General features: G+C 58.5%; 1 protein-coding gene across 1 annotated transcript; it reads right to left on the bottom strand.

Annotated features, from left to right (window-relative positions):
* LOC103534875 (diacylglycerol kinase beta) lies at positions 1-11,191 on the bottom strand. Its single transcript, XM_030468574.1, is given in 29 exon segments — positions 1-340; positions 882-942; positions 1,032-1,152; positions 1,525-1,726; positions 4,578-4,661; positions 5,402-5,473; positions 6,673-6,833; positions 6,951-7,040; positions 7,322-7,345; positions 7,348-7,380; positions 7,383-7,405; positions 7,494-7,568; positions 7,686-7,753; positions 8,011-8,077; positions 8,079-8,125; positions 8,210-8,265; positions 8,268-8,289; positions 8,291-8,308; positions 8,416-8,462; positions 8,465-8,531; positions 8,966-9,013; positions 9,015-9,045; positions 9,047-9,062; positions 9,225-9,312; positions 9,314-9,344; positions 10,320-10,368; positions 10,371-10,437; positions 10,549-10,623; positions 11,141-11,191. Coding segments are annotated over 29 exon segments (1,887 nt in total). The 5' UTR covers positions 11,189-11,191; the 3' UTR covers positions 1-244.
* Positions 11,192-11,372: the final 181 nt, after the last annotated feature.

Raw genomic sequence — 11,372 nt, forward strand, 5'->3', positions numbered from 1 at the left:
CCCCAGTGCTATCACTGCTGATGTGAATGCTGCTGGCCTGGCCTTGGCCTTCACCCACTGCTCCCAGCCCAGCTGGAGAAGGTGCCTCTGGTGGTTGGGAAGGAGTCTCCAAAAACTTCCCAGGACGACTCATCTCTGCCAGGCTTGGGGTGGGGGTGGGGTTTCCCCACTACAGAGCAGGGATTTGGGGTTCCCCCCACAGTAGATGAGTGTCCAGGTCACCCGGTGCCTCTGGGCTCCTTGCCTAATCCCCACTTCGGTTCCTCCTCTCAGGAAAAAGCAGCTGCTCTTCTGGGGGGCCCAGCAGCATTGGCACTTGGCTTTTATGGGTAATTTTGACCTAAAAAGAAGTAAAGAACCCGGTTCAGTCAGGGGTCCTCAGGCTCTGACATCCCCAGGGCCCTTCAGAAGTCACCCACTCAAACTGGGAGCAGCTCAGTGCCCACCCTGGAGCAAGGAGCCCCCCCAAACCTCCCATAGGCTGGGAAATGCTTTGCTGCACTGGAGAAACTGCTCTGGAATGGTGTCCAGACTGGGGGGTGTTGGGCAGGGGGTTTCTCCTGCTGCCAAGCTGCCTCCCAGATGGTGACAGGGATTGACTCCACTGGGGGGGGACCTGCTGTGAGCGTGGGGCTGGCAGGGGTGCAGACAGAAGGCACAGGAGCCACCCTCCAACTTCAGAGGCTTTGCCAGGCTGCACGGGGTGCTGAGGCTTCCCACCCCTTCCCTGCCCCATCCCACCATTCTTCCAGCCCCTCCTGCCCATCCCCTTGTGCTGCCACCCTCTTCCTGCCCCATCCTCCTGTGCTTCCAGCCCTCCTGCCCATCCCCCTGTGCTTCCAGCCCCTGCCCACCCCAACTACCCATCCTGGGGGACTCACAGTGCAGGGTGGCTGCATCCAGGGCTCCCCATCCACCTGCATAGGCAGCAGCTTGGATGTCCTGCAGGGCACAAAGAGAGAGAGTGCAGGGTGACACAGGCCCCAGCTTTCACCACTGGCTGGGTGTCTAGCTGGGAGGGTGACACATACCTGATGGTGACAGATGAACACTGGGCCAGTCTCTTCCCTGCACTCTTCAGCCCGGTGTAAATCTGCCCCATCTCCAGGACCCCCTCCAGCCCCACCACCTCCAGGAGCTGGTCACTGAGGTCTGCAAACAGAGGAAGCTGAGTTAGTCCCCCTTGCTCTCCACTGCCACCTGAAACATGGGGTCATTCCAGAGGGCATCAGGGCTGGTGACACTGTGGGAACGTGTCTCGACGTGCCCTGTACCCCAAGACCAGCAAGCTGGGTGCTTGCAGCACTGGATAACACTCCTGTGCCCACAAATACCACAGGTGGCAGCTCTACAGCTCAGCCCCATCACCAGCTTGGAGAGCTGACTCTTGGGGTCACCCTGACACCCAACAGACATTGAGCCCATATTGACCCTTCCACCGTGCACTGGGCTAAACCAGAACCCTCTGGCACCACCCAACCCCCCCTCCCAACCCCTGGTGGCTGCCAGACCCCCTCAGCTCACCCTGCACGCAGAACTTGAGCTCCTTGGCATCAGTGACCACCACGGGTGGAAGCTTCTCGGGCAGCTTCTTGCCCAGGCGGTTGTAACCTCGCTGCTTCTTGGTCTCCCCCCAGAGGTTGGAGCCCCCGTACATGCTGGGGATGTTGAGGACAGCAATGCCCTCCAGGGAGGTGTTGCTCAGGTCTAGCAGGATCCCATCACACTGGTGGGCACAGGGGCAGTGTCAGACCACAGGGGCAGGAGCCAACAACCCCACTCCCCTTCCTTGTGCTGCTTTCCCTTCTCTTTCCACAGGGATTTCACTGCGTGTCCCAGGTGCATACTTTGAGTACCTGCAGGGACTGCAGGAAAGCTGGGGAGGGACCTCTGACAAAGGCCTGGAGTGACAGGAGAAGGAGGAACAATTTGGGGCTGAAAGTGGACATTTAGCCTGGATTATTTGGAAGAAATTCTTTAGTGTGAGGGTGCTGAGCCCCAGGTTTCCCAGAGAAGCTGTGGCTGCCCCATCCCTGGCAGTGTTGAAGGTTGAATGGGGCTTGGAGCACCCTGGGCTGTGGGAGGGGTCCCTGACCATGGCAGGGGGTTGGAACTGGATGAGCTTTAAGGTCCCTTCCAACCCAAACCAGTCTGGGACTTCACAGCAGTTTTGAAAAGCAAATTTCCTACAAGAGCATAGAAATGTTCAGCCAAGGCTCAGAGCTGCAACCCAAAGGAGGATGCACTATCACCTTGATCCCAAAGCAACCTTCACCCAATCATCTCTAGCAGGTGCTTTCCCACTTCCCTTCTCCAAACTCACCCCAAAGAATCAAAAAGTTTGGCTGCCCAAAACCAACCCAAACAAGTTTGTCTTCGAGTCTAATTTGGAAACTAGAAATGGGGCTGTAAGGAAATGACAGGACAGGTGTCAGAGAACAATAGGTGACGTTTGGGTGGAACACCATAAATCAGCAGACAGAAGGGGTATCCTGGGCTTTGCTGCTGTACAGCAGGACTGCCCCAGCAGGGAAGAAGTGAAATATTTGACCTGTAGTAGGCAAAATACCTGGGGCAAAATACCTGTTGTCTGGGGCTTTCCAACAGGACTGGAAGCAGCAGCCCTGGAAATGCATTTCTTAACTCCAGGCCCTCCCAGTCTCACACTGCCCACATGGCACTGGATTCCCTTTCCAGATCCCTCTGGATGAAGCTGCCACCTTCCCATTCAGCTGAATTTCCCTCTCCTTCTCAGCTTCCCACCTGCCCTGCTGAATTTCAGGCAACCCCAGCACATTTTGCCCTCGTGTTTGGGTGAAGCAGTTCTGCCCCTCTTGCTTTACCAAGAGGAATGTAAACGTGGTGACAAACCCCTGCTGCTGCTTTGGCTCCTCTTGTTCTCCTCCAGCAAAGACTGAAGGTCCCAAGATTATTTTTAATGTGCTGTGCATGCCAGCCACAGGTATGTGGAGCTGGGTCCCAGACAAGCAAACATCTCTATGTTCAGATCTCCTCTACCTCCACTGATGCTCCAAGATTTTATTTTTAGCCTGGCAGTGAAAGCAAAAGGCAGGAATGTTCAGGTCTGGGAGCGAGGATCTGTCTCTTTGAGGCTCCTGAAGGATGCAGATCCTTTCATTCCCAACACATCTCAACGGCACCACGACAGGCAGGAAAAGACCCTCCCTCTCTGAGCAGGAGATTCTGAGGGCTCCATCCCTCAAGGGGTGACCAGGATATCCCCCACCCATCCAAGCTGAGCACCACCCTGGACAGGAGGCACCTTTCCTGCCTGGAAGGCAGCGGGCACCAAGCCAGGCAGGGTGGGATGGCGGGGAGGCAGATTGCAGGCATCACCTCCTGTGCTGCTGCCATTCCCAGGGATGCTGCAGGAGCTCATTCCTGCCCCGGGGAGGGGTAGGACACGGCCACCCACACCTGCCCACGCAGAGGAGCTGCTTCTCCCCACTCAGCCCTCCCCACTCAGCCTGCCAGCCAGCTACAAAGGGCCCTTTGAGCAGGGGCAGCTGACGGGGCGCTGGCAGCGATGCTGGAAGGAGAAATTTGCAGCTGGGGGGGAAAAAAAAGCAAATTCATTTCCAGGAGCTGCAGGGGAACAAGTGCCAATTTCCAAAACAAAACTGCCATTTCTCTTGGAGGCTGACAGTTGCCTGGGAGCTGGGGGGGGGGGGGGAGGATGGGAGGACAGGCTGCTACTTTCAGCTTGAGAATCCTGCGGGATTAACGCTTTCCTGCCAACAGGCAGGGGCTGGGGAGCTTGTCAGCACCTCAAGAGGAGTGGGGGGCACCTCATGCACAGCTCCAGCAGCACCAAACCCCACGGACACAGGCTTCATCCACCCCGGGATGAGAGGAGGATGGTGGGGAAGGGGTGAGATGGCCAAGCCCCTGCTCCTGCCCCTTCCCATCGGCTGCTGAGGATGCAGCCACCCCGTTTAGGATGTGAGAAGGGTTGAAACTCCCTGCCTAGAAACATCCTTGGAAGTCCCTCTGCCCACTGTCACACCACCAGCTCCCTGGGTTCTGCCTGCCCACTGCCAGCAGCTCTGCAGGACAAGTGACCGGTGTGTGTGCCCCTTCCCCGAAGCCTGAGTTATCAAAGGGTCATTTATCCCGAGATAAGGAGAGAGGGAAGTTTACAGCCCAGCCTAGCTCAACCCCAGCATGAGGGCAGGACAGCACTCCTAGCAACCACGGGCCCTCTCTCCTCCCTGCTCTAATTAGAGACTGTTTCCATGTTATCCAACAAGGGTTGGGAGCAGCCACGGAGTTTGCAGAGAGAATATTCCAGGCATGCTCTCGAATGCAGCTGGGAAGGAGTGGGAAATGCAGGAATACAGGAATAATACAGAAATACAGGACTATTCTTCAGCCTGCAGCTGGCCAGCTCTGCAGCGTGGTAGCAGAGCGGGTCCTGCCAGGCACAGCATCCTCCTGCTGCTATAAGGTGCCAAAGCTGCAGCAGCACCTTCTCCCTCAGCAGCCAAAGCCCTGCCCAAGACCCCAAAAACCATCTGTGCCAGGGTGGAAGGCAGGAACCATCCTGGGATACCCACCTCCACCTCGATGTAGTCGTGGAGCTTCTTGCAGGTGGCTGCAAAGGTCTCTGATGTTCCAAACTCAAAGTACCAGAGCTTGTTCTTCATCCTGGGGCACAGAGCAGCCTCAGCTTGGAAGCAGCACCTCACCCCAGTCACCAGCAGCATGGGCTGCCAGAGCCTCTCTGGAGCCACGGGGATGGGGATGGAAGTCATGGGAGGGGTGAGATCAGGGGCAGCTCAGGCAGACACCCGGCTCTGGCAGGGGAAGAGGGTGCTGGGTGCTCCCCTGGAAGGGGACAGGGTGCCCTCCACTGGCTCTCAGATGGGCTGAGCATGGGCTGCCCCTCCTGACAGGGCTGCTGGGATGGGGCATTGGGGCACCTCCACCCCACCTCAGCACCCTGAGAACCCTCCCAGCACCCTGCCAGGCTGCAGCTCAGCCCTGGCATCAACCCCTGGGCTGGGCTGGCTGTAAAAGGTGAATTTCAGAGTGGAGGCAGAGGCTTTGGTCAGCTGGGGGGGAGGTTTCTAGCAGGTACTTCTGAGCACAGCTGCCCTCGGGACATTTCCATGCACCCGAAACCCAGCAGGACTGAGGTGGGACCTGCTGCCAGCCCTGGGATCCATCACTGATTGTACCCCCTGCATGAACACAACCGGGTGTGCACACCAGGTTTGAGCTGCCTGGCACATCGGGGGGGCCCAAGGACCCACCCTGCCCTGGTGTCCCTGCTGTCTCTAAGGCCCCACCGGCTGCCTCCTCAGGGCTGCCCCACGGGGAGAGGGGAGCAGGCTCTGGCAATGTCCCCCTGCACCCAGATTCCAGGGGAGGCCAGGACCCCTACCCTGCTGTTGAACTTCTCAGGGTGCTTTTCTCTCATGATGGGGAAGCGGTGGGCAATGGAGGCAATCTGGGGGAGAGGGAAAGAGCAGGGGTCAAGGGGGCAGGAGGAAATGGAGCCCCTCTCCCATCCACATGCTGGGATAAGGAGGTTCAGCTCTTCAGGGTGATGGAGGCACCCCAGCCAGGCTGCTCCCAAAGCCTTGAAAAGGTCATTAAGCAAACATATTTAGTGCAGGGGCTCCTCCCCCATCATAGGGTGAGCCAAGGAAGGAGAAGGGAGACAGTGGCACCTCCAGGGGCACCCCAGGACCCCTGCACCCTGAAAGTTCCCTTGCAGGGTGGCAGCTTTCCTCACACCTCCGTTATGGAAAAAAAAAACAACCCAAAAAACCTGGAAGTTGGAAGCTGTCACCAAATGCCACCTGCTGTGGTGTCCCTGGGCATTAGCAGGTGCTGGTGGGAAAGCAGGAGCATCCCAGAGCATCACTTCCCACTTGGCTTTATCCCCACAGCCCTGCTGCTCCTGGGGTCAGGCTAAGCCCTGGGGAAAGCCCCATGGCACCACAGGGCTGCCCCCCTCCCCAGCCCCCCTGACCTCCCGGGGCTGGGCAAACACAGCTCCAAGCCCCAGAGCAGGGGGCACCATCCTGGCAAAAGCTTCAGGTCCAGCAGCCCTCAACCCATTCCTCAGAGCCCAAACTTCCCTGAACCCTGTTTAAGCTCCTTGCACATTTGCCCTTGCAGCATTCCCAGCTGGGAAGAGAGAGATTCCATGTTTAGATATGGAAGTGCTGCCATGACAAATGACAATGAGAGCAGCAAAACAAAGCCAGGAGATGGAGGGACAGTGGGAAGGTGAGCTAGGAAGAACAGTCCCCAGCTGGGGAGACTCAAATACAGGCTGTCACCAAGCACTTAGAAAGACTTCTGTGTTCCCTGAGGAATGCGACCAGCAACTGGGTCCCACTCTTAGGCTTGGAAGGGGCTAAGGATGAGCCTAGGAAGAGACAGGGAGGGAACGGTGGGGCTGCTCCAGCAGCTTCATGGCAGCCAAGGCATTTCCCACCCCCTCAGTGGGAAATGCTCTGGGAGTCCCTGGATCTGGGTGGGTCTGAGGCTCTTGCCTGCTCTCTCCTGACCTCTGGAGCTCTTCCCTCCACTTTGCCAAGGCCGAATGGCATGGCACAGCCTGGGCACCAATCCCTACCCCTGCTGCTGTGCTAAAACCCCTGTGGGAGGTGCTCTGGGCTGCCCTGCAGGACTCACCACACCAATAGAGAAGTAATTGTTGATGATGGTGGATGGGACAGGGTCCCCCCTGCCTTCCCTGTCACTGGGGGTGACATCCATCTGCCAGCGGTCCAGCATCACCTCCGTGCTGTGCTCGATGTCTTTCAGAACTTTCATCAGGTTGCCTCCCTCGTAGCCTGTAAGGGAAAGGAGCTTGGCCTTGATGATCTTAAAGGGTTTTTCCAGCTCCAAAAGGGGAGCAGGGCCGTGGCACACTGGGTGCCCCCCCTCCAGCCCTGCTCCCCAGGCCTCACCTCCTCCCCAGCGCAGGCACCGGGCCAGGTCATTGCCTGTTCCCAGGGGCAGGACAGCCACGGGTGGGTGCTTCACCAGGTTGGCCTTGTCTGTAATTTGGGCATGGGGATTTAGAGAGATTTGGTGAAAAGAGAGGTTTGGGGGTTTAGAGAAATTGGGAGAAAGAGAGGTTTGGGGTCCAAAGGGCTCATTCCCCGCTCCCCTCCATCACCCTCCTTGGCCACCAAGCATCCCAAGGGTGATGCTGATGGCAGAACCCCCGCAGGGACTCTGCCCCTCTTGCCAGGGGAATTTTGGGACCCTGTAGCAGATGGCCAAGGAGGTGGCTGGAGGATGCTCTGCAGGAACACAGCTGCTCCTCACCACCCACCTATGCAATCCAGGATCCAGCCACCGTGCCGTCCCCTCCGCAGGCCAGGACACGGAATCCGGAGTGTCCCGAAAGAAGCTCAGCCTGGAGAAGCCAGGAGAGACACGGGGTGACAGGGGGAGCAGGCCTGGAGGGAGGCGGGCAGAGGAACTGGCTGCAGCATCTCCCCTACCCTGCAGCGGGCCGCCACAGGTCCAGGTTGTTACACTTGGCGTGGGTTAGCAGGTAGTGAAACTTCCGAAGGACCCTGGGAAAAGGCAGGAGTAGGGGAGGCCACAGAGAGGATTTTTCCCTCCAGGAGAGATGCCAGGGCAGCTGGAAGGACTGGTCACTCCAATGACCCCCCCTCCCTCCCACAACCTACCGCTCCCCTTGCCTTCCTCCACTCTTGGGGTTCACAAGCACCAGGAGGGGGTGAGTCCCAGGCCGGGGCTGATCTGGAAGGCAAAGCAAAAAGAAGAGAAGAAGAAAGGAAGGGGAAAGGAAGGGGAAAGGAAGGGGAAAGGAAGGGGAAAGGAAGGGGAAAGGAAGAAAAGAAGAAAGGAAGAAAAGAAGGAAAAGAGAAAGAGAAAAAGAGAAAAAAAGAAACAGAGAAAAAGAGAAAAAGAAGAGAAAAAGAGAACCCCCCCCCAAAGCACCAACCACTGGTGTACCCCCAGGTGGTGGTGCTGCAGGGCTCAGCACTGTACCTGCAGGCACTGCCCATCTGCTGTGGTGGAGTTGAACCTGAAGCCCTGGCTGTCCTCGGGGTGGTGGTGCTGGCTGGGGAGTCCCCTCTGATCTGAAGCAGTGGGACTGCCTGTCCTGGGGGAGCAGAGGCAGGGGATGCAGGAGAGGCAGGAGATGCTCTGCCAGGTGCAAGCTGCCCGGCTGGGGAGGGACACTCACCAGGACCACGGGGCAGATGTAGGAAGGCAGCAGGATGTGGTCCCTCAGGGGGCCCCATCACACTCTGGCTTCACGTGGGAGGGCACATTTGTTGTGGAGCTGCAAGAGGCAGGAGGAAGGGACTCAGGCAGGGACACAGAGGCCATCAACTGCAAACTGAACCCTAACCCCCCCCCCGGTTTCCCCTCAGGACCTCCCCTACTCACAGTGGACTGGCACCAGACACAGTGCAGGCCAGTGATGCCCTGGTACTCTTGATGCTCTTGTGCATCTGTCACACTTGACGGGGGGAGTTGCCCTCAATCCAAGTGTGCTGCATCACCTGCAAGGCATGGAGAGGAGGGGGATTACAGGGGCAGCACCCACAGCCCCTCCCTGCCCTGCCCTGACACTGTGATATGGGGGGGTTCCCTGTCATGCAGAGGATCCAACTGCCCCAATCAGCCCCTCCAGCTGGGGACAGCCCTGCCCCACCCGCAGCCATGGCAAACCTCAGGGCTGGGGGCCCTGGTGGTCCCCAGGGGCTGGTGATGGGGTCCAGCCTGCCGGGGCTCTGGATGCTGGGAAGCCCGCGAGTAAAAATCCAGGGAAAAACAAGCCCTGGGAATGGGGTAGGGCAAGCAGGACAGGACGGGAGGGGATTGCTGCTGCCTCCAGGAGGTCTCCGTGGGGGGAGCAGGGGCAGGACAGAGGGATTGCTGCTGCCTCCAGGAGGTCTCCGCGGGAGAGCACCACTCGGAACCCTCGACAGCCCGCCCACTCACGCTGGCGTTCCCTCTTGGATTTCACGTAGGTGCTGATGCAGGGAGGCGATGTCCTTGGACACGCACTCTCGTGACGGTGTAATTGCAGACTGGAGGGAGAGAGAGGCAGGGGGTTGAGCATCACTCTCAGCGCAGCCATCACCTGAGGACCACGGGGACAGATCCCCTGGTCCGGGGGCACTGGATGGGGTGACAGCAGCTGGCTGTCACTGGGAGGGATAGGGGGGGTGTTCAGAAAGGCCCCGACTCACAGGAGCAGCCAGAGCCCCTGCTTGCGGACGCCCAGCACAAGGTGCGGCAGAAGTTGCAGTAAGCAGGTTTCTTGAAGTGCTTCAACCGTCCAGGCGTGCTGCCCATCGTCCTTCACGTTTCTGTGGGGCAGGGGGAAAGGGAAGGGGTGTCACCCCCCCAACCAGGGGTCCCCAGCCCACCCAACCCACCCCCACCCACTCCCATCAGCTTCTCGTCCTGTCAAAGCCCCCAGTACATCTGCAGAAGGTTGGATCCCCAGCAGACCTTGAGGCTCTCCCTGCCCTCTGCCCCCCAGGGTGTCCCTAAAGCATCCCCTGCTCCCGGGAACACCAGCTCCTGGCACTCAGCTTCTCATGGCCTCCGGGGACAGCCTGGCCACGGGGATGCTCTGCTGGTGACACCACATGAGGTGCCAAAGCAAGCTTCCTACATCTGGGTGGAGGGCAGGAGGGCTTCAGAGGAGCCACTGCAAATTCCCCGTGGTTGTGAATATTCCTACCCAGAAAACATGGCCCCCTCTCTGGCCCCTCCATGGGATGCAAACACCAGAACAGGCACTGGGGAGCAAAACCCAGGGTTTTACTTGCAAAACTCTTAGATGATGGCCAGGATGTGCCCTGATGAAATGTAGCCCAAAAGGATGAGAAACAAAAAACCCAAAAAAACAGCAAAGGGAAAAAAAGAGGGGGAGCCAACTACCCCACCTCGGCTCATCGAAGCTCACCCCAGGGAGAGCTGGCATTTGAGGGTTTAGTTTTATTTATATGATCACATATTCATCGCCCCAGCACAACACTCCTGTCCGAGAAGCAGCACAGCAGCTGCAACGCTGTCAGCCCCAAGCTGAGCTTGTAAAGATTTATGGGGTGTAGGCTGGGGGTGCAGGCTGCTCAGCAGAGCAGGTGGGTTCTGCAGGGGCTGCTGCAGGGCTGTGCCCTGCTGGAGGGGTGCAGAGCAGATGGCTGGGGGTAGGTGCCCTCCCGTGGTCCCTGCACACCCCTCCATCCCCCCCTCCTCTCCCAGCAATGGGCTTTCTGCTGGGAAGACAGGGAAAGTTGGAAGCAGCCCGAGCAGGTCCTGGGGTGAGCACTCACCGTCTCCATCCCAGCAGGACCAGCAGTGGGATGGTGGTCATGCCACCCGGATCCACTCCTCCAGGGTCACAGTCCCGTCGTGGTCGTAGTCAATCTCCTCCATCATGGCCTTCAAGATCTGGAGGAGGGAGGACACATACACACACGGTGACACGGGGGTGCCACTCGTGAACCCAGTTCCACCCGAGGCCTCCAGGCCCCCTCAGCTGCCCCAGCCCCTGGCACTCACAGGCTTCAGCTCAGTGGAGTCCCACTCCAGGTACTCAGCCACATGCACCATCTGGTTGATGATCCGATCCAACTCCTGAGCACAAAGAGATCCCAGTGCCCGGAGCTCAGGGATGGCTCTGGGCACCTGTCCCAGCCTCACACCCCCCAGCTGAGGCTCTGCACCCCCACATGCCCAGGGCTGCTCCAGGCAGGGGAGGCAGTAACCCCCCACCCCTCGGCAGGGGCTGCCTCCTCCTCCTCTGAAAATCTGCTAGAAAACCAGCAGTGGGTTTTCCCTTGGGAAAAACTACTCTGATAAAATGGGTATTTTATTTACAGCAGGTTTCAAGGAAGATACCCAAAAGAGAAGGTGAAAACACCCCAGGGAGGAGGGGGCTGATTCTGTGTGAGGGATTTTCCTTTCCTGCAAACCCTGCCCATCACGACACGGAGCTACACCCAGCGAGGGGGGGATCTTCTGGAGCTGCTGCTGGGTTCTGGTGTGCATCCCTCAGCACACACAGCTGCTCTCCTCCTCCCTTCCCACCTCCCAGCTCACCAGGGAAGGGGGCATCCCTGGGGACCACCACTCCCCTGGGGGTTCCCCTTACCGAGCTGTCCAGGAGGCCATTCCCATCCGTATCGTAGAGGCGAAACATAACTGGGGAGAGAAGAAGAGAGAAGAGAAGAGAGGGAAAGGGGAAAGGGGAGGAAAAGGGGAGGAAAAGGGGAAAAAGGGGGAAAAAGGGGAAAAAGGGGAAAAGGGGAAAAGGGGGAAAAAGGGGGAAAAAGGAAAAAAAAGGGGGAAAAGGGGGAAAAAAGGGGAAAAAGGGGGAAGGGGGA

Source organism: Calypte anna, unplaced genomic scaffold (assembly GCF_003957555.1).
Source record: "Calypte anna isolate BGI_N300 unplaced genomic scaffold, bCalAnn1_v1.p scaffold_168_arrow_ctg1, whole genome shotgun sequence".
Lineage (NCBI taxonomy): Eukaryota > Metazoa > Chordata > Aves > Apodiformes > Trochilidae > Calypte > Calypte anna.